Source organism: Microcaecilia unicolor, chromosome 1, assembly GCF_901765095.1.
Source record: "Microcaecilia unicolor chromosome 1, aMicUni1.1, whole genome shotgun sequence".
Lineage (NCBI taxonomy): Eukaryota > Metazoa > Chordata > Amphibia > Gymnophiona > Siphonopidae > Microcaecilia > Microcaecilia unicolor.
Genome location: NC_044031.1, coordinates 42,802,682 through 42,825,863, shown reverse-complemented (window position 1 = coordinate 42,825,863; position 23,182 = coordinate 42,802,682). Strand labels below are relative to the sequence as shown.

Below are 23,182 nucleotides of genomic sequence, written 5' to 3'. Positions count from 1 at the left end.
TCCAATCTGAAGGTCCCTAGCCTCTTTAGCCTTTCCTCATAGGGAAGTTGTCCCATCCCCTTTAACATTTTCGTCACCCTTCTCTGTACCTTTTCTAATTCCACTATATATTTTTTGATATACGCAGACCAGAATTGAACACAATATTCGAGGTGCATCCGCACCATGGAGAAATACAAAGGCATTATAACGTCCTAATTTTTGTTTTCTATTCCTTTCCTAATAATACCCAACATTCTATTTGCTTTCTTAGCCACCACCACACACTGAGCAGAGGGTTTCAACATATCATCAATGATGACACCTAGATCCCTTTCCTGGAACCTTGTATCATGTGGAACCTTGCAACACATAACTATAGTTTGGGTTCCTCTTTCCCACATGCATCACTTTGCACTTGCTCACATTAAACGTCATCTACCATTTGGATGCCCAGATTAGACGTTATGTTCAGGGGGTGAATCTGGCAGCAGATTGACAGGCACCATGTCGTCTCCAGAGTTCGAGCAGGGCAGTTTTCCTGGATGCTATGTGCTTGTTGGATCACCATACAGACCCTGCTGATCTAGCTCATCTCCTCTGTCTTGAATGTATGCAAATCTGAAGCACTATACGCTTCCATCCCCCCCCCCTTATTGGGAGAATCCCAGCTGAGCAAAGGGGGGGGGGGGGAGAAGGGAGTGTTAACAGACTTGGGTATAGGCAGGTGTATCTAGATCTCTGAGCTAGAGCTGCAGTTCAGACTATCCCTCTCTTACTCTTCTGGGATCTTGCAAGGTACTTGTGACCTGGATTGGCCACCCCTGGGAACAGGATACTGGGCTAGATGGACCATCAGTCTGACCCAGTATGGCAACATTTATGTTATGTTCTTAAGGTAATAGTCTATCTTAGCCTGGAAACTGGGGATTAAGCCTCCTTTTGTTTATATTACGCTACCCTCCCGAGGATGGAGAAACCATATTATTTCCAATTATTAGCAGACAAACAGCAAGGGGATTTGTTTATTTTTTAGTTAGCTTCTTATATACCATCTGCAAGCCTTAAAGCTACAGGTACAGTAGGTATTTTTCTGTCCCTGGAGGTAATGGGGAGTTGTCTGCTCAATCTCTGGGGGGCAACCACAGTCCTAAAGGACAATCCAGTCTGGTTTTCAAGATTTCTGCAATGAATATGCATGAGATCTATTTACATACAATAAAGACAGTACATACAAACCAATTTTATACATATTCATTGCAGAAATCTTGAAAACCCAACTGGATTGTGGCCCTTAAGGACCGTGGTTGCCTACCCCTGCTCTTGAAGGAATGTGCTCCTTCAGGAGATCCAATATAATGTCCCGATGGGTCCATATATCTTGTAGCACCAAGCTTATCAAGCAAGGCTTAACCATATCATATACTGCATTAAATATAATAGTGCCAAGGGTTTTGGGGGCCATGTTTTGTGGTCCTGTCCTTTAATTCAATAATTTTGGGCTATGATATTATGCTAACATCTGTGATCAGTACCCAACTACCCCAGAGTGTGAAGATGCTAGTGCTGGGTAGCTGCTGCGTGATGCCTTCTCTCAGAAAAGCCTTCCTCCTAGTGAGGAAGTGTATCTTGTTTCTTAGAGAGACACCCCTTTCATCAGTATCAATGGTAGATCATCCTGTGAGAAATCGATGCTGATGAAAAAGGCTGCAGCTAGGGAACAAAGACAGTTTTTTGTGATACTTATTTAAAGGTATGGGGATTCTACCTGGACTCCCTTTCATACTTAGCCTTTGGTGGATTCTTCCTTAGGCGAGTGGCTTCCCACTGCCGATTTGGGGGGGTGGGGGGGAGGCGGTAATAGTAGGGTAAATAAGATGGGTAGTGGCGATAAATTTAGTTTCTTATGGAAATGTAGATTTCCATGTAGCATACTACAAATCATGCTGCTTATATTTATGAATGTTCAATAAAAAGACTGAGAAAAAAAATATATTAAGTAAAAGGAGAAAATCTTTAAAAAGTAATGTTCTCCATAATGCAACGCTTACTTGAAGGTCAGGGATAACAGATGACGCTAGAGGGGTTTTCAACCCAGTCTTCAGGACACACACAACCAGTCAGGCTTTCAGGATATCCACAATGAATATAAATGAGATAGATTTGCACAGAATGAAGGTAGTGCATGCATATCTGTTCCATTCAAATTCACTGTGGATATCCTGAAAATCTGACTTGCTGCGTGAGTCCCTAGGACTAGGCTGAAAACCCCTTCTCTAGATCAGTGGTTCTCAAATCTGTCCTGAGGGACCACCAGCCCAGCGAGTTGTCAGGATACCTTTAATGAATATCCATGACAGAAATCTGCATTATGGAGGTGACCAGCATACTAATCTGTCTCATGCATATTCATTATAAACATACACACACTCAACTCATTGGGTTACACACTGCTGCACAATGTTCACATGTATCATATATATGCAACTATGTATGAATACAAAAACATGCATCAATGCAAAATCTTTATTATATTCTGCCAACAGTTTACATATTCTTTAATAATTATCCACTCAATCTTGTCATACTCCTCACTCTCAACTACACCATACATCCTATAATAGGTAAAATCTTAAATACTGAATGATACAGTTTGTCCCATACACCTCTGGACTGTCACCCCAATTTCAAGTCCAGTTAGGCTTACGTCAGTCCCTCTACTTGCTGAAACCGAACAGCTAGGTCACATTCTCAAATGCTGGCACGGTCACAAAAGCTGTACAATCCGTGTTCCAATAATTATATCACCCAATCGAAATTAAGATCTTGACTTCAGTACTTAAATAACTTCAATCCTTGCCAAGGGACTCCACACTTTCAACTGACAGCCATGAAGTCCCGGGATCACCAGAGAGTGTGGACAAACTTGTTTAATTGCTCCGTATATTGCTGAATCCAACTATCCTTGGACCAAAGCCACCACTGTAGAATACAGCTCCCATCGCACAGAGACCCTAAGCGAGTCGTGTAGCGCAACATATGCGTCATCAGGGGTCTGTAATCTGAATACAGAGCAAAAGTCTTTGTATCTACAACAATCAAACATACAATATCCCCCGTATCAATATTAAATAAACATGGTAAATAACAGAGATACAAAGACTTTTGCTCTGTATTCAGATTACAGACCCCTGATGACGCATATGTTGCGCTACACGACTCACGTAGGGTCTCTGTGCGATGTATTCTACAGTGGTGGCTTTGGTCCAAGGATAGTTGGATTCAGCAATATACGGAGCAATTAAACAAGTTTGTCCACACTCTCTGGTGATCCCGGGACTTCATGGCTGTCAGTTGAAAGTGTGGAGTCCCTTGGCAAGGACTGAAGTTAATTTAAGTACTGAAGTCAAGATCTGAATTTCGATTGGGTGATATAATTATTGGAACACGGATTGTACAGCTTTTGTGACCGTGCCAGCATTTGAGAATTTGACTTAGCTGTTCGGTTTCAGCAAGTAGAGGGACTGACATAAGCCTAACTGGACTTGAAATTGGGGTGACAGTCCAGAGGTGTATGGGACAAACTGTATCATTCAGTATTTATGATTTTACCTATGATAGGATATATGGTGTACTGATGAGTGGTATTGCGTAGCTGAGAGTGAGGAGTATGAGCAAGAGTGAATGGATAGATGATATAATTATTAAAGATTATGTAAACTGTTGGCAGAATATAATAAAGATTTTGCATTAATGCATTTTTTTGTATTCATACATAGTTGCGTATATATGACACATGCATATTCATTAACGATATCTTGAAAAACCAACTGAATCAGTCTCCTAGGACAGGTTTGAGAACCCCTGCTCTAGATCAGGCTCAGCCAGTCCAGGTTTTACCCACTGTATCCAGAGGTTTGTAGTCCTCCCTTGTTTAGAGAAACTGGAATTACAAGTTCATAAACGCAACTGGGCAAACCCAGAACTGGTTCATCCTGTCCCTTCTGATGACCTTATCCCAGGCACATAAGAACATAAATTGCCATACTGGGTCAGACCAAAAGTCCATCAAGCCCAGCAGTATCCTGTTTCCAACAGTGGCCAATCCAGGTCATGAGAAGAATAAGTCACAGAAACGCTATACACAGCACATGGCTGCTCTCTTATGCCCCCCAGACTTTTAAAGAAGCATTAGTGCCAGATGTGCAGCATTAACACTGAATGAGGTATCCCCACAGCACAAGAAATGAAGCTGAAAGGAGGAAAACAAAGTAACATCGTGAAATATTTCTTCACAGAGAAAGCCATGTTGAAATGCTCTTCCATAGGATAAAGTGTGGATGAAAATGAAAAAGACAGGGGATATACACAGAGGATCGCTGTATGGGAAGAGGATAGAAGTATGAAGTATTCCTACTCAAAGTAAAACATAAATGACACATACAAATAAAAGTAAAGCGAGCAATAGAGGGGGGATAACCTGCATAAATAGCAGGTGCCTCCCTGCCCACCTTTCAGGTCAGACAGGATAGACCATGCTTGTGCTTATCTGCCATTATTTACTATGTTACTACTGAAATAAGGTATTTGGGGGGGACCCCTCCTCCTCCAGTAGTAATGCCAGGTACACTGCAGGGAGATGAACTTGTTCAGCCAACAGTGAATACATTGCGAAAGACCTCATTCAGTGGTAAAGCAGCATATACTGACGAAGGGTATCATCATTCAATGCTAATGCCAGGTACATTGTAGAATTGCTGCCCTTTCAGTCAATGTTGGGCACATTATTGAGGAATGCCTCATTCAATTCTAAACATAGAAAAATGAAGGCAGATAAAATACCAAATGGTCTATTTACTCGGCCATTCATGCCATCTACTACCCCTTCCTCTCTCTTAACAGATTCTATATACTTGTCCTAAACTTGCTTAAATTCAGATACAATTTTCATCTCCACCACCTTCACCGGGAAGCTGTTCCACAAATTCACCACCCTTTCTGTGAAGAAGTACTTCCTCAGGTTACTTCTGAGTCTATCCCCTTTCAGCTTCATCCTATGCCCCCTCATTCCACAGCTTCCTTTCAACTGAAAGGCTTGCTTCCTGTGCATTTATACCACATAGATATTTAAATGTCTTTCTCTTCTCCTGCCTTTCTTCCAAAATATACATATTGAAATTTCTAAGTCTGTCATCATACACTTTATGATAAACACCACTGACCATTTTAGCCCCCCCCCCAGACTCACTCCATTCTGTTTTGTTTTTTTTAAAGGTGCGGCCTCCAAAACTGTACACAGTACTCTAAATGGTAGGAATATTGGAGGAAACTCATCATTTACTGTTAACACTGCTTGTGGATGCCTCGTTTCATGTAAACTGCATTAACAAAAGGTAAGATTTCCCCTACTGTAATTTTAGCAGGTATTATACACAGCACATGCTCTGAAAGCAATGTACTGCAATTGAAGAGATGAGTTCCAAGAAACTGTTCAGTACATTTTTTTCCAAATATGAGTTCACACCAGAATGACTACATTTATATATAGCCAATGTATTACATTTGCATTAAGCAGCGTTTATAACGCACATGATATTCAGGGGAATTTTTTTTTCTTATGTTGGCTTGAATTCTTGGAAATAACTTATTTATCCAGAAATCACCTCTTCAATTACTCTAGTTACACTGCATTTTCAGGCGGCACCAAAATACAGTAACTATGTTTCCAATTGTTCCCCTTTATTTATTCATGTATATTTTTTCTGGATTAGTACACAGAAAATAAGAGTAGGAGCTATCAGTACTCATAACGGCTGTATCATGTTTGGATAATAAAATAACTAAATTAAAGACTGCGAGCTGATCATGACATCTCGTTTGAACTGGAACGGAAGTTTAAAAACATGTCCTCCTCTTGTGCACTATTTGTATTACCTCGGAGGTATCTCCAGCCTATCGCACCCCCCCCCCCCCCCCCCCCCTCTCTAAAGGGAGCACGCATTCGGATCTTCAAGTTTCAATTCGCAGGGCACATGATCCATGCAGAGCAGATCGTGCACTATTTTGGTACCCTCCACTTTTGGAGCGCTAATCTGCGCCCCTCCGCTTCAGCTGCTGGCACACGCGCGAGCCCTTCTTTCCTGAGCAATAAAGCAGCCATGCCTTGGGGGGTGCGGGCGCGCGAGAGCCACAGAGACACGTCACCGAGCCTGCCTGCAGCCGCGCGACTTCCCCTTTAAACGTCCCTACCTGCACGGACCCCCCCTGAGACATTGTCCCGGTGCCAGATCTCGGCTCGCGGCGGTGAGCGGGGAGGAAGAGAGCGCAGCCTCCAGGCCTCTGGCTCTGCGGAGATGAGTTACGAATCGGCTTCGGCCCGGCCGCGGCCGCCTCTTTCTCGAGCTCTTTGTCTCCAGCCCAGGCACCGGAGCCTCAGGAATGCAGCTTCCATGCAGCGGCTGCGGGACACGGACAGAGCGGAAGTGCCGGAGCCGAGCCTAGGATTGGTCGCTTCGGGGCTGCGGGGGCGGGACATCTGAGTGTGCCGGAAGCGCAGAGGTGAGAGCCTGAAAAGGGCGAAAGGAAGGCGGGGGTCTTCATAGTAGAAGCGCAGAGTTTTATAGGGCATCAGAAAATGTCATAGCCATAGTACGGGAGTTAGAATATGATGGGAGCTTTGCAAAGCGATTTCCTGTCAATAGAGACGAAGCCGAACCAGCTTGTGTGAAGAGCAGCATCTTCAAGTGTTGTAAGAAGGAAGAAAAACTACAAGTCCCTGGGGGCTATGGGGCAAACGCTAGGGCTGGCTCGGCCTGTGCCTGATAATCCTGTCTGAATGTGTCTAAAATTGTCTTCGACTCAGACTGGAGAATGAAGCAAATATGTTGGCTTCATACCAAAGACGACTATAAATGACAGCAGATAAAGACCTGATCTATCCAGTCTAAGCAACAGTCACATTCATTGTGGTTACATGATTAAACCTACAGACCAACAATATTATTAACTAATAACATATGTTATAAAATTCAAACTATAAAATTACCTCGCCTTTGCCACAGAGATACAGGACTCTCATTCCTAGCATATGATATCAATCAAGTGTAATATAAAACACAGAAAAGGCAATGCTATACGGCACGCCAAGTTTATGGAGTAGCTGGGATTATACATGTGATTGGCACCATAAATCAGCACTTATACATGTAAGAGCTAGGCATCATTCTATAAAGTATTAGTTGTGTGCATTGCAAGGTGCACATAGGTACATCAACTTAACGCCACCCTTGACATGATGTGAACAGTAATGCCTAAAGGTTGGCATGCCATATTAGATTTGAGCTCTGTTCTACAACAGGTCAGGTGCACCCTAAGATTGTAGAATTGGCATTAAACACACCCCTTTGTGGCACCTTGGTTTAGGTACCATTCTATAGCATTGCTGCCATGTACCTGATCCATCTGCTTTTTCTGAACACCAGAGCTGCCAAGGAGTCCCAATTTTTGAGAGGAAGATTTTAGTACACCCCCCCCCCCCCCAGACCCACCTCACTCTGGCTTGGCTCCACTCACTCTAGGTGGCTCAGCCCCGGCACACCTCAATCCCACAGCCATTCCAGAAAATATTTTATTTACTAGCCTAATACCCTTTTCAATTAGCTTTCAGAGGCCAAAACCTCTTGCCTCAGGTTAGGTCAAGAGAGTATACTGCTGTTGTGGTATCCTCGCCTGAGCTGAGGAAGGAAGTGCTGGTATCTGATTAACTGTACATTTGTCTTTTTAGATTGTAAGCTCTTCGAGCAGGGACTGTCCTTCCATGTTAAATTGTACAGCGCTGCATAACCCTAGTAGCGCTTTAGAAATGTTAAGTAGTAGTAGTAGTAGTAGTCTCTGAAGGCTAATCAAAAATCAGTCCAATACAAAGGTATCACCTTATTTTCTAGTTTGTCTTTTATTTGTATTTATTAACCTTTTAACACAGCTACCACATTACTTTATCCTAAATTAAAAATAAAATTATTTTCTGTACCTTTGTTGTCTGGCCATTTACTTTTTCTAATTGTGTTGGTCCCAGTCTCTTGATTCTGCTTTCCTTCATCTTCTCTTAACTCTCTTACCAGGGTTTCCTGTCCATTTGTCATTTTCTCTCCTTTTTCTTTGTTTTCTTCAATGTATTTTTCTGCCCCTGTCTCTCTCTCGCTGTCCAGATTTCATTAATTCTTACTATCTATTCTTTCATTTCTCTCTTTTTATTTCATCTGCCTATGGCTTCATCTTTTCCTCACTTTTGTTCTCTCCATGCCCCTTCCTCTTATTCTTCAGTCTTTCGCTAAGTGTATCCTCTCCCCCTTTCCATCCAGCATCTCCCCTCTTTCTCTTCCCATCCTTCGTGTCTCCCCCCTCTTTCTCTCTGCATCCTTCCATCCACTGTCTCCTCTTTCTCTCCCTATCCTTCTATTCAGCATCTTCCCTCTTTCGCTCCCTATCCTTCTGTCCAGTGTCTTCCTCTATCTCTTCCTTCTAGCCAGTTCTCTGTTGCTACCTTTTCCATTCAGCATGTCTTCTCTCTCTCACCCCATCCTTCCAGCGTCTTCCCTCTTTCTGCCCCCTCCTTCCAGCATTTTCCCTCTCCCTTCTTTCATCCAGCACTTCTCCGTCTGACCACCTAGGGTCTCTCCCAGTTTCTCCCCAGCAGCTTCTCTCTCCCCTGCCCTTGTCTATGTCCCCTCTTTCTCTCCCCATCTTTCCACTCTTCTCTCTCTCTCTGTACCCCTCTTCCATCCAGCATCCCCACTCTTCTTTCTTTTTCTCCCCTCTGCTGCTCTCTCCATTTATCACCTGCCTCCCTCTCCATGCCCTTTCCCCTTCCTCTATCCTTTCCACCCAGTACCCAGTGTTCACTGGCTGCTGCTTCTCTCGATGAGCAGCACCGGCCACAGCAAAACAAGGAAAGCAAGCGCTGGGCCACAGCAGCCTTCAGGCATGTGCTGTTGGCCATGCCGTCCTCTGCCCCTGCTGACATCAATTTCCCGATCTGGGGGCAGAGGACTGGCAGAGCCGACCGCATGCCTGAAGGCTGCTGTGGACCTGCGCTTGCTTTCCTTCTTTTGCTGCAGCAGATCATCAAGAGAGAAGAAGCGGCAGTGGATCCCCTAGCGCACAGTGTGTGTCTTAGCGGGAGACTTTCCCACTTTGGCGGGAGTCTCCCGCTGAATGTAGGAGACCTGGCAGGTCTGGGACACAGATTGTAGAAGTCTGCCCGTCCCTGGCTTACTTACCAACTACTGGATTTGCCATTGAAGCCCAGTCCAGCTGATCCTGATCTGTCTTGCCCTATATGGGACACAGTCTGTAGAAGTCTACCTGGAACTGGCCTTACTTCTGCACAGCTGAAGTTGACATCAAATTACAACTCTTGCCATAATAACACATCAGCAGCTATGAGGCACCTAATCATAACACCTCTACTCAGGAAATCTAGACTACCCCAACTTGACATTTCGTCCTTTAGATTGTAAGCTCTTCTGAGCAAGGACCGTCCTTAGTTATTAATTTGTACAGCGCTGCGTAACCCTAGTAGCGCTCTAGAAATTTTAAGTAGTAGTAGGTCATATTTTTTTGTTTTGATACCATCCTCTTTCTATTTAGGGATCCTCTGTGTTTATCCCACACATTTTCAAATTCTATTACTGTTTCTTTATCCACCACCTTCACTGGGAGGTATGCCAGACATTCATCACCCTGTCCGTGAAAATTAATTTTCTGATGTTACTCCTAAGTCTTCCATCCTGTAACCTCAGTTCGTGTACTTTAGGTTTACTTCTTTCTCATCTCTGGAAAAGATTTGCTTGTATACTAATATATTTCAAGTATTTAAATGTCTGTATCATATCTCCCCTATATTTCCTTTCCTTTAAAGTATATTTATTCAGGTCTTGTAGTGCTAATGTGGTGATTAGTTGATAAGCTAATTTGCTAATAATTACTCTGGTTAGAGTTTGTGGCTTGTCTCATCTGTTTGGAGTATGATTTTGCCCTAAAGTGGTCCCAAAACAAAGAAAAGGTTCTCATTAAGGTTTTGCTGGCAATATTAGAGAAGAATGCCATACTTTAGAAATATAATAAATTTATTGGTACTATAAAAATATATATGTTATTACGGCAAAGCAATTATAAACTTAGCAACAAAACTTATCAGTACTTGTCAGAATGGTGAGGTAGCAATAGCAATGCAACTAACAATTCCCAATACAGAACTAACAGATAAACAGTAATAACCTAAGGAACCACACGCCATAGGTCCTAACTCACACTTGAAACTTAGCAATGCTTTCTATCTTACCCACTAGACCATAGGAAGTATGATGATACTGTCTCTCATCCTTTGGATACACTTGGAAAAGTCTGTTGCTTTTCCAGTGTGGCAGGTCTCATCTGTCTCTCAGCACCAATCTGATGTTTCACAGATGGCTCCTGAACAAGGTTGTGTAGAGAGGATGCCTTTCTCCACCGTGTCTTCAGTCTGCTTGTAGTAGTAGAAGAATGCTGTCTCAGCAATGAACCTGCAATGCACACATCACTTCTCTAGAACTAGTCGTTGCTGTGGCTAAGATGCTACCCAGTACTGGTTGTTACTCAGTGTGGCTCATACTTATGAGTTCCGGTTCATGAATACCGAGTGTGAGGCACTCATCCCTTTTCTAGAACTACAAACAGGTATAGGCAGTATATACACCTACAGTTAAAGTCTCTTCTCAAACACCTTTTGGTACAAATGCAAACCCCATACAATTTTTGTCTCTGTCCTCTAAACCGCTCCAAAATTGAATAGAATACTCCAAATGGAGCCACCTTAACCCCTCCTTTCTTCTGTTAGTTATGCCTTACTTTCTATGCAGCCTAGCATCCTTCTGGTTATGGCCACCACCTTGAGATCCTCAGATACTATCAGGGCCGCCAAGGTCGGGGGGGCAGGGGGGACAAAATTCCCAGGGCCTCCGGCGCCGAAGTCCCCAGTCTCGCCCGCCCGCCCTCCCTTGGCTCCGTCGACAGCCCCTCTCCGTCCGCCACCAGACCCCCTTCATTCAAATTGGCAGCGCCTCACCTCCGTGTGAAAGCGCAGTGGCAGATCGCCTCCCTTTGAGCCTTCCTCCCTGTGTCCTGCCCTCGTCTGATGTAACTTCCTGTTTCCATGAGGGCGGGACACAGGGAGGGAAGGCCCGAAGGGAGGCGATCTGCTGCTGCGCTTTCACACGGAGATGAGGCACTGCCGATTTGAATGCAGGGGGCCTGGTGGCAGACGGAAGGGGGCTGGGGGTGGGCGGTTGCAGACTGGGGACTGCAGCGCTGGTGGCCTGAGTAGCGATTGTGGGGGGGCGACGGCCTCAGGGGGGCGGTGGTGGCAGCAGCAGGACCCCGGGGGTGGCCTTGCCCCAGGCCCGGCTCAGTCTCTCGGCGGCCCTGGATACTATCACTCCAAGGTCTCTCCTGGTCTGTGCATATCTGCCTATCACCTCCTAGCACATATAGGCCCTTTGGATTTCTACTTCCCAAATGCATCACTCTGCAGGGTGCATTACATTTTAACTGCCAAACAGACCATTCTAATTTTTATAGATCACTTCTCATATTATCTACTCCTTCTGGTTATCCACTTTGTTGTAAATCTTCATGTCATCTGCGAAAAGGCAAACTTTTCCTTCTAATCGTTTGGTAATGTTGCTCACAAAATATATTGGATAGCACGCCACTACTCACCTTTCTTTCTTCATAGTGAATTCCATTTACCACCACCCTCTGTTTTCTGTCAGTCAACCAGTTTCTAATGTAGTCACCACTTTGGGTCCTAACTTCAACTCGCTGAGTTTATCATGAGGAACTGTGACAAAGGCTTTGCAGAAATTCAAGCAGACTATATCTAGCACATGTCCTCAATCCAGTTCTCTGGTCACCCAGTTAAAGAAATCCATTAGGAGGGAAAAAGAGAAATGGTACTTGATATACCGCCTTTCTGTGGTTTGTGCAACTACATTCAAAGCAGTTTACATAGTATATACAGGTACTTATTTGTACCAGGGGCAATGGAGGGTTAAGTGACTCATCCAGAGTCACAAGGAACTGCAGTGGGAATTGAACCCAGTTCCCCAGGAGCAAAGTTTACTGCACAAACCACTAGGCTACTCCTCCACGTTAGATTTGTTTGGCATGATTTTCCTTTGGTTAACCAAGTTGCATTTGATCTTGCAACCCATTGGATTCCAGGAAGTTCACAATCCTTTCGGCACAGCCTCCATTACTTTTCCAACTACCGGTTCTTAGTTTCCCAGGCCTTCTTCTATCACCACTTATGTGAAGAGAGACCACATCCACTCCTCCAGTCCTGTAGAATCTCTTCCTTCTTTAAGGATTTATTAAACAAATCTTTAAGAGGACCCTCCAGAACCTCTCTGAGCTCCCTCAGTATCCTGGGATGGATCTCGTCTGGTCCCATGGCTTTGTTCATTTTCAGTGGCGCTGTCCGATTCAGTTCAGTCCTTTAAGGCTACTGTCAATGAATAGAAAATAACATTAATTTTTCTACCTTAGTTGTCTGGTCTTTTAATTTTTTTGATTGTGTCTCTCGTTTCCACTTTCCTCTGACTTCTCTAAACTCTTTTGCCAGGGTCTCTGTCCATGTCCATCATATAACTCCCCTCTGTGTCCCTGCCATGTTGAGCATCCCCCCCCCCCCCCCACTCTGTATCTTTATTCTTGCCCTGTCCAACTAGACTCCATATCCCTATCCCCTCTCCCCATGTCCAGCATCGCATCTCTATATCCCTATCCCTCCTCGTTCAGCTTCTCCCCTTATTCCTCCTTTCCTCCTGTCTCCGATCCTCTCTTGTCTTTCCTCACCCGACCAGCATCTTCCTTCCTTCTCTCTTGTCCTCCCCTCCCTTTCTACTCAGTGTCTGCCTCCTCTTCCCCTTCTATCCAGTGTCTGCCCTCCTTCTCTCTCTTCCTTCATCCATGGTCTGCTCTCCTCTCCACTTCAGTTCAGTGTCTGCCCTCCTCTCGTCTTTCTATCCAGCATCTGCTCTCCTCTCTCCTTCTTTCTTCCATCTGCCCTCCTCCCCCTCTTCCACGCATCTGCTCTCCTTCTCTTCCCCTTTTATCAAGGGTATATCTTCTATCTGTTCCCCCTGCCATCCAGCCTCTGCCCTCCTTTGTCTCTTATCCATGGACTGCCTCTTTTCCATCCAGCCTCTGCCCTCTTTCTCTCCCCACCTCTTCCATCCACTACTACTATTTAGCATTTCTATAGCGCTACAAGGCATACGCAGCGCTGCACAAACATAGAAGAAAGACAGTCCCTGCTCAAAGAGCTTACAATCTAATAGACAAAAAATAAAGTAATCAAATCAATTAATGTGAACGGGAAGGAAGAGAGGAGGGTAGGTGGAGGCGAGTGGTTACAAGTGGTTACGAGTCAAAAGCAATGATAAAGAGGTGGGCTTTCAGTCTAGATTTAAAGGTGGCCAAGGATGGGGCAAGACGTAGGGGCTCAGGAAGTTTATTCCAGGCGTAGGATGCAGCGAGACAGAAGGCGCGAAGTCTGGAGTTGGCAGTAGTGGAGAAGGGAACAGATAAGGATTTATCCATGGAGCGGAGTGCACGGGAAGGGGTGTAGGGAAGGACGAGTGTGGAGAGATACTGGGGAGCAGCAGAGTGAGTACATTTATAGGTTAGTAGAAGAAGTTTGAACAGGATGCGAAAACGGATAGGGAGCCAGTGAAGGTTCTTGAGGAGAGGGGTAGTATGAGTAAAGCGACCATCTCTGTAACCCCCAATCTGACGTCTGCCTCTTCTCTGTTCCCCCTCTACACTGACACCCCTGCTGCTACTGCTGCTTCTGTAGAGCAGCAGCGGCGGCAAAAGAAGCTAAGCTTACCATGGGGCTGGACTCTCCATTAACATGGCTGCCAGTACCGCTTCCTTGATGTCACTTCCTGTTCTGGGGCAGAACCAGCAGCCTGTGCCAATAGAGAAACAGGTCCTGTGGTGAGTTTATCTTCTTTTGTCACCGCTGCTGCTGAGAGAAGCAGTAGCAGCAACTTGGGTGACAATGGGAGGGAGGGAAGTCCCAAATCAGGACTCCCAATTTTTTGCTAAAAAAAAACCCCGATTCAAATCAATTTGTCCAAAATGAATTGGCAAATAGATTTGAATTGGACAACACTATTGTTCAGTTTTTATACAAACACATTCTTTTGTGAACAGTGCAAAATCGATGTCATTCCCATATATACCTTTGTCATCCAACCAAGGTCCTTCTCCAGGATTTTCTTGTTTAGCACGTTTACTTTTTCCTCATCACTCTCCACATAGCAGTTCTCAGCATCTTTCATTCATATAATTCCATTTTTAGCCTTCCTCCTTTCTCTAATATACCTGAAAAAGTCTTGTCACCTCTCTTTACATCTCTAGCCATTTTTTATTCCACTTGTTCTTTTGCCAGTCATTTTTCTGTCTTTGCTTCTTTGGGTTTTATCCGGTATTCTTTTTGGTGTTCCTGTTTTTGTGTTCTTCTTTATTTCATGAATGCCACCTGTTTACCTGTTATTTTTGTCAACCACTTTTTCTCTTGCTTTTGTTCACTTTCCCAACATAAACATCTGTTGTCATTTTTATGGCTCCATTCAGCTTGGATCACTGTTTTTCAACTTTTCTCATGACTTCTCATCCCATCAGCTGTTTCTTCAGGTACTCCCCCATTGTACTAAAGTCAGCATGTTTGAAATCCAGAACTTTGAGTTTTGTGTGCACTCCCCTTTAGCTCTTTATTAAACCATACTATGTGATGATCACTCCTGCCCAGATGGGCACTCACCCAGACATTAGACACACTTTCTCTATTTGTGAGCACAGGATCCAGTATCACCCTTTTATTTACGAGTATTGTCACCATTAGTCTGAGCAGAGCACTTTGGAAGAAATCCACCGTTTCAACTTCTTTCTGTTAACGAAGATGAGACATTCCAAACTCCATCTGGCAAGTTGAAATCTACCAGCAACAGTACCTCCATTTTCTTTTCCAGATTGTAGATATCTTCAACTAGATCTTTGGCCAGCTTCTCCATTTGAGTTGGAGGTCTGTAGACGACACCCATGTGGATAGAGGTTCCATCTTCTCTTTCTAGGACAATCCATGTTGCTTACTCCGTTCCCCAGGTCCCCTGCAGTTCAGCTACTTTAATACTGTTATTCATATACACCGTTACTCCATCACCTTTTCTGCCAAATCTATCATTCTTAAAAAGATTATAGCCTGGTATTGTTATCTCACATTCGTAGGAGTCACTGAACCATGTCTCCGTGATAGCAGATTTCAGGATCTGGTTACCCTGAGATTGGTGTGGATTGCATGGAGGATAGGGGTTATATGCACAACCTTTTTCTCTTTCCTGCTGAAGGGAATGAATTAGCAAAAGGGCTGTTGCAGAGTTCCTCTACTATCCCAGATTCTTTCTTTTCCAGACCCAACCACAGCACTTTGTCCCTCCTTTCTCCAGGCACAGGCCCCCTCTCTTTAACCTGCTGCTGTAGGACATTCATGGAACCACCCCATTTCCCAAGGTGGCAGTAGTGTGAAGAGGTCGATTGATGCTTCCCCAGCACCTGGTAAGTATTGGTCCATGGAAGGGGTGCTGGTGGTTTAGGGAGTCTCAGGTTGAGGTCCTCCCTGTGAATATATACAGGCTGAATTTTAACTTTCTATTGACCTCCACAAAGAATATTGGAAACTTTAGAGGTGGAGCTCCACTGCGCTAATCTTTTTTGTGGTTGATGCATTGGAAGTAATTGATTATACAACGCAACGTTCATCTTCATGCTAATTATGGGAATATTGGTACAGTGTTTAGATTAGTGGTGGTTTTTTGTGTGCTAAAATCTTTGGTATGTCAAAAATAATCACAGTGCAAAACAAGAGCAGAAATACAACCTGTGCGATAGTCCAGGATGTGCAACGCAGTGCAGGATGACGTGGAGGGACATTTTCGAAAGGGACATCCAAGTTGCGATTTGGACGTCCATGCAAAACAGCGAAATCCAGGGGCGGGAAAACCCATATTTTCAAAAGAAGATGGACATCCATTTTTCATTTTGAAAATACCGTCAGAGACGCCCAAATCTTGAAATTTAGGTCGTCCTTAGAAATGGTCATCCCTCAACTTGGTCGTTTCTGATTTTCGGCGATAATGGAAACCAAGGACGCCCATCTCAGAAACAACCAAATGCAAGTTCTTTGGTCATGGGAGGAGCCAGCATTCATAGTGCACTGATCCCCCTCACATGCCAGGACACCAACCGGGCACCCTAGGGGGCACTGCAGTGGACTTCATAAATTGCTCCCAGGAACATAGCTCCCTTACCTTGTGTGCTGAGCCCCACAAAACCCACTACCCACAACTGTACACCACTACCATAGCCCTTACGGGTGGAAGGGGGGTACAGTGGGTTTTGGAGAGCTCGCTGTTCCCTCCACAAATGTAACAAGTAGGGGGGGTATGGGCCTGGGTCCGCCTGTCTAAAGTGCACTGCAGTACCCACTAAAACTGCTCCAGGGACCTGCATGCGTTGTCATGGACTGGAGTATGACATCTAAGGCTGGCATGACATATTTTTAAATATATTTTTTGAGGGTGGGAGGGGGTTAGTGACCACTGAGGGAGTAACAGGAGGTCATCCCCGATTTCGGGCACCTTTTTGTGCCTTAGTCGTAAGAAAAACACATCCGGGTGAAAACGTCCAAGTGTTCGTCATGGACGTCCTTGTTTTTTTTTGATTATGGGTCAAGGACGTCCAAGTGTTAGGTATGCCCAAGTCCCACCTCCGACACGCTCCCTTGAACTTTGGCCGTCCTTGCGACAGAGTGCAGTTGGAGACGTCCTAAATTGGGTTTTGATTATACCGATTTGGACGTCCCTGGGAAAAGGATGTCCATCTTCCAATTTATGTCGAAAGATGGGCGTCCTTCTCTTTCGAAAATGAGCCCAAAACCGACTTCCAAACCAGAGAAAATCTATTTGAGCACAGTGAGTCACGTCACAGTTCTGGTTAATATAGGGGCCCTTTTAATAAGCCGCATAGAGGTGTATTTTCAAAACACTTAGACTTATAAAGTTCCATAGTAACCTATGGAATTTTGTAAGTCTAAGTGTTTTGAAAATGAGCCCCATAGGTGCCTACGAGCGCCCAATGAGTGTCAATTTGCAGTTTCCGTCTAGCTACCGTGTGGCCCTTGCAGTAATTTCATTTTTGACGCGCGTCCACTAAACGCACTGGAAAATAATTTTTATTTTCTGGCACGCAGCAGAAACTAGGCGGTAATCGTCATTCTACGCGCATAGACGATTACCGCATGGTTAATGTGTGAGACCTTACCGTTAAGTCAATGGCTGGGGCACGTCCATTTTCAGCAAAAATTTTAAAAAGGCCTTTTACAGGCACGCTGAAAAATGGATCTGCGCACACCCAAAACACACGCCTACACTACCGCAACCCATTTTTCGGCGCAACTAAGTAAAAGGGCCCCATAGGGGCTCATTTTCAAAGCACTTAGCCTTACAAAGTTCCATAGTACTATAGGTCTATTGAAGTAGTGTTTCATTATGCAGTCCACTATCTCTTTTATATCATGCTGTCATTTCCATGTCCTGTATACATACAGTATTTTTGGTATTTTTATACAGTGCATTCTTGTGACCCCTGAAGCAGGCATCTGCATCTGCCGAAATACGGACTTGTGTCGCGTCATTCATATTCTGAACATTTCTTCCTGATTTGGAAGTTGCTTTGTTGTCCTCTAGTCCTGCGTTGCACAAAAATAATCACAGCACACAGAAGAACTGACACTAAACTGCTGTGCTGAGATTAGTGCAGTTTTTTTTTTAATTAGGGCCTCAAAATGCTGACTTCCCTCCATTTCCTCTTCTCCCACATCAGCAGGGTGGACACACAGCAGTCATGTATTCCCATTTGCCTGGCTGCTTCATGCCCCCCCCCTTCTCCCTTTACAGAATGGGATGGGCCATTTTGTCCAACACAGTATCAGCAGAGAGCTTGGGGGGGTGGGAGCAGAGACTGGTTTGTTTAGCCCCTAATCTGTTCCACTGCCTGTGCACTCCACAGTTGCAAAGGAAGAGTGAACTGCTGGGAATGAACTACCAAGCGCATAAATATTCACTGTATCCACCCTACTGGCTTATACTACTCAGCCCAAAGCACTGTAAATCATCTTCCTAATGTGTTTCCCCATCCAAGGTCACCTTCAAGATTAAATGGATGACTAATAGGAGCCAGGCAATTCACTAATGTTCTGCAGGCATGCCCTGCCTCCCATCCCCCACAACTCCACCTTTTAATTGTGTAGTAATAATAAACTAGGCAACCAGCACAATTAATGGTGCCCAGAAGAGGGAGGAGAAGCTGCAATTTATATCCTGGCCTTTCCTACTGGGATACCCATATATCAGGGTGACTGGTTATGTTGTTTCTCTTTCACGCCCTGTAAAGAACACAATCCAGGTTAAACAGGTTTATTTTGTTTTTGGTATTTTACTGTACAAGACCTCTTTCTGGATATTTCTGCTTAAAAACAAAAAAGTACCATTAAAACATTTAAAATCTTCAGACAGTAAATCCTGGAACCATAGGAACTGACATTTTCCAAATAATTGGGGGAGCGTGACAGAAGCACACCCTTCCTGGTCAAAAGAATCTTACCCCTGACACTAAAATGCACACACACACGCTCAGTGGAGCCAGCAGAAGGAGACCATCTGCCACCAAGCACCAGAGTATCACATTTGGAATCATGCAGCAGTACTGCATCTTTTGCACTGTGAAACATGACACTCTGATTACCAGCAACAATGGAAGACAATATAGCCCATGGTACCTCTCTTTATTTTGCCTGTTCCATCTTGGGGTACGGGGGGGGGGGGGGGAGTGTATGTGAATGAGAAACAAATAGAAGCTGGCTTCTCAATATCGCTTCAAAATCAAGAAACCGTTTTGAAACTACAAATAATTTTTTTCTATTTTTTAATATGCTGTGCTGGGGAATATCTTTAAATGATAAATAATGAGTGCTCAGTAAAATACAAGTTACTGCCGCTGCCCCTCTTGCTACTGCATCACTTTTTTAAAAATGGCTGCCGAGACTTCCAGTGGTGGCCTTACGAGACTTCTTCTGAGCATATACTTTTTAGAGGAGGCTTAAGTGTCTTGGGTGGCAGAGAAGGGTCAGATGAGATAGGACTCCTTGGCTGACAGTTCCTGTGGGTCCTGCTTCATTTCCCAGGCAAGATCTGAGTCTGACTCTTCAAAGTTATCCTCTTGGCTAGTACGTGGAAAGAGTGTGCTTACTAGAGCATTGGCTCTGCATGGAAGAACGTCGAGGCAGGTGAGTCTCCGAGGCTGGAGAAAGTTTCTCTGCCAATGCTGACACACGTGTTGTTCAGGTTCATGGTGCCCCTGATGGTCGATGCTGAGCCAGCTTGCGGGACCTGTGCCATAACTGTCTCTCCGATGTATCTATGGGCTAAGCTGAGGCTGGTACAAGATTGCATATGCAGTGACCCTGAGAGCTCCTGTTTGAACATGGCCCAGATTTCTTCCTGTAGAGCAGGCGGCATTGCCAGCTTAGAAAGTGGCGCCTGAGGTACAGCCTGTGCAGGCGTAGGAGATCTCGAAGACCTCAGAGGCTCTCATTGAGAAATAAGTTGTAGAGAAAGAGAGCAGTCGCTGCAGCATAGATGCTTCCTGTGCATCGAGGATGTCGATGCAGGGGAGGTGTTAGGAGAATGCCTGGAGGGGAAATGATGGTGATGCTCCTTAGGTTTTTTAATGCTGTAGGTCCCTCGATGCACGCAGCACTGACAAGGAGGACGTAGAGTCCTTATGTGGTCTCTGTACCGAGTCCAATATTGGACATTCTCGATGTTGAATCTGTGCACCGGATGTCGATGCCGACGCCGATTGTTGAATTAGCAATTATTGCATTGACTAAGAATTATTTTGCTTTTAATGGAAGGTTTTATCAGCAGATTAAGGGTACTGCTATGGGTGCAACGTTTGCACTATCCATTGCGAATTTGTATGTTGGTAACTTCGAAGAGAAGTACCTGATAGACAATAGTTTTTCAACTAATATTCAACTTTGGAAGCGCTAAATAGATGACATTTTTTTTTTTTTTTATTTGGAATGGGACAGTCAATAACCTAGAGAGTTTTTTCATCCGGTTAAATACTTTAGATTCGAATCTGAAATTTCAAATGAATTATAAGAAGTGCATTCCATTTTTGGGCATCAACATTAGCATCAAAAACAATACATTTATAACAGACATTTACTGGAAACCTACAGATGTTAGCAAATTTTTAAAATATAATAGTTGTCATAGTTCATCGTTAAAAAAGAAAGAACCTACCATACAGCCAGTTTCTACGTCTACATAGATTGTGCTCTGACCCCCGTACATATTATCTTAGATCTATGGACATGACAAGACGTTTCCAGGAGAAGGGGTATCCACTCAAACATATCAACGAAGGATTTTAGAGGGCATCTGGTTTATCAAGATCTACACTGTTACAACCAGTTAAAAAGAAAAATAATGATAAAATTGTTTGCACTTTACCTTTCAATCACATGTCCAACCCCATTGTGAAAATATTAACAAAACATTGGCACTTGCTACAAGGCGTTTCTTCTTTTACTAATAAAGAACTACTTATAGCATGCAAACGAAAAAAGAATCTTAAGGACATGTTAGTTCCATCAGCTTTACACAATGAGGTTGCAACATTAAGGAATTTACCAGTTGGACATTTTCCCTGTGGATCTTGTTCCGTTTGCAAGGTTAATATGAAAACTACAGTTTTCCATATTCCATTTTCTAATAAAATGATACATCTTAAAGAGTTCTCGAATTGCAAAACAAAAAATGTCATTTATGCATTGCTTTGCCCATGTGGTTTGGTATATATAGGCAAGACTAAGAGAAAATTTAATACTAGAATCATCAAACACAAGAGTGCTTTAAAAAGGAATGCACTAGACAAACCACTAGTGGAACATTCAAGAGATTTAGGACATAAATTTGAAGATTTACTATTTTGCATTTTATTTGTACACAAACAGAATTGGAGAGGAGGACCGATTGATACCCTCCTTTTAAGGAAGGAACAACAATTTATTTTTGAATTACAGACTTTGTATCCCAATGGTTTAAATATGGAAACAGATTTATCTGTATTTCTTTGAAAAATAAGACATGCATTCTTTATCGTATCATTTATTTTTTTATTATTTTTTTTATTTTATTTATTTTCGACTGTTTTTCTGCTGCAGTCCTCTTTTATCTGGTCTTACAATTGCACACTGTTTTACTTAGGGTGACCAGTTTTATCTTATTTTTTAATATTTAATTTTTTATGTTATATTATTTTTTATTTTTATTATTTTTTATATTTTTACACTGAGCAGTATATACACACACACATTGATATTAATTAATATAAAATAAAGGGGAAGGTTAGGATTTACATATTGCCTGATTGCCATTATATGTTTTTATTACCGTGGTGCTGAATTTTCCACCTAATACTAGGGATCATTTTTATATTAATAAATAGATATTTTTACAATGACATTTGGAATTAACAATAACTTATAGATTGTTTGCATGAAGGATCCATTTTTTAATAGTCTGCGAGTTTCTTATACTCTGTGAGTTCCTTTAGTGATGTTTATAACCTTATTTATATTCATTATATGAATTGATCTTTTATTTTGGCACGTTTTTTTCAACTCTGACCCGGTAATGATGTATAAAAGGACTTTATGTAACTTCTGTCGTCTTTTCCAGCATTACTAGCGGTAGCGTCCATTGGTGATTACACAACAGTAAGTATATTTGCAGGTTTTCACACTGTTCCAACTTTGGGCATTTAAATTTGGGTCACATCGTTCACATATATTATGCTTATGCATGCTAGTTTTTTTTTTTTTAATTTATAATGGAGAAAGGTATACAGTATTGCATTTTAAGTAAGACAGATTATTGGAGAATGGATAGTAACATTTTGTCCGATTTATTTAGGGACTTGCAGTATTTGCTGGTTCTTCTTTTATGAATGTTAAAAGTGAGTATTCAATTCTTTAACTTTTATTCATGAGTGTTGTAAGTGAGTATTCAGTTTATTTAGGGACTTGCTGGATTTGCTCTTTTGTGAGCATTCAATTTTTTTAAAATAGTCTAGTTCGTAATCTGTTTAATTTTTATTTTTCATTTTTTCATATTATATATTTACTAGTAAAAAAGGCCCATTTCCAAAACAAATAAAACGGGCGCTAGCATGTGGGTTTTTTTTTTTGTTTTCTTTTTCTGTTTGATATTAAGGGATATATTTTTTTTTAAAAAGGAAAAAGTTTTTTTTTAAAGTTGTAAAGTCTGTATGAGTGTTTGTGGTTTGAGGGGGGGGGGGTTGTGGGGGTCTATGGGTGTATGCTATTTTTTTGGGGGGGGGAGGGGTGTTTGTGGGGTAGGGTAGCGTTGTTCTGTATGAGTGTTTGTGGTTTTGAGGGGGGTTGTGGGTGTCTGTGCCATTTTGTGGGGGGGGGGGGGGTGTTTGTAGGGGGGTGTTTGTGGGGTAGGGTTGTTCTGTATGAGTGTTTGTTTTTTTTGGGGGGGGGATTATGGGATTCTGTGGGTGTTTGTAAGAGAGAGATGTAGGTTTTTACTGTTTCAGTTTTTGTATTAAGGGGGTTGGGGGAGGGAGTGTGTGTGTATGAGTGTGAAAGCAAGATGTTGTCTGTCCATGGCAGTGTGTGGCATTTTGGGTGGTGGGCAGTTTGGTTGTATGTATGTGTGTTAGTGAGTGATGCTGATTGTCCATATTAGATGTGGGTTTTTTTTTTGTGGCTGGTAGGGGGTGATTCTCTGCGTGTGAGTGTGATACAGTAATCTTAATTCAGCAGGGCACTCTGATGTGGTATTTGTAGGCACTTGTATTTTTTTTGAAACCAGAGGGATCCGTTGCAGGCAGGCAGTAGGAGTAGATATGGGTTTTTTTTCGAGTGTGGAATGTGGGTGGTGTTCTGTAGGGGGGGACGGGGCTGAGGGCGCATGTGTCTGGAGGTCTCCTTGTAGGCACT

The 23,182-nt window shown here is 43.2% G+C and overlaps 1 protein-coding gene and 1 long non-coding RNA gene across 5 annotated transcripts in view; one reads left to right on the top strand and one right to left on the bottom strand.

Moving 5' to 3' along the window:
- The window catches only part of LOC115465795 (nuclear apoptosis-inducing factor 1-like), a 52,928-nt gene extending 46,477 nt beyond the window's left edge, over positions 1-6,451 (bottom strand). For 3 of the 4 annotated variants that reach the window (XM_030196534.1, XM_030196526.1, XM_030196543.1), the window contains exon 1: positions 6,229-6,445. In XM_030196534.1, coding sequence (XP_030052394.1) covers positions 6,229-6,252 — 24 coding nt within the window. In that variant the 5' untranslated portion in view covers positions 6,253-6,445. Of the gene's footprint in view, positions 1-6,228 lie in introns of all 4 variants that reach the window. The other variant, XM_030196552.1, reaches the window with a different exon arrangement.
- On the top strand, positions 6,449-22,170 carry LOC115465815. The gene is made up of 3 exons (XR_003941463.1): positions 6,449-6,537; positions 21,894-21,931; positions 22,128-22,170. It is a non-coding gene; the product is annotated as an uncharacterized LOC115465815 (long non-coding RNA).
- The last annotated feature ends 1,012 nt before the right edge of the window (positions 22,171-23,182 follow it).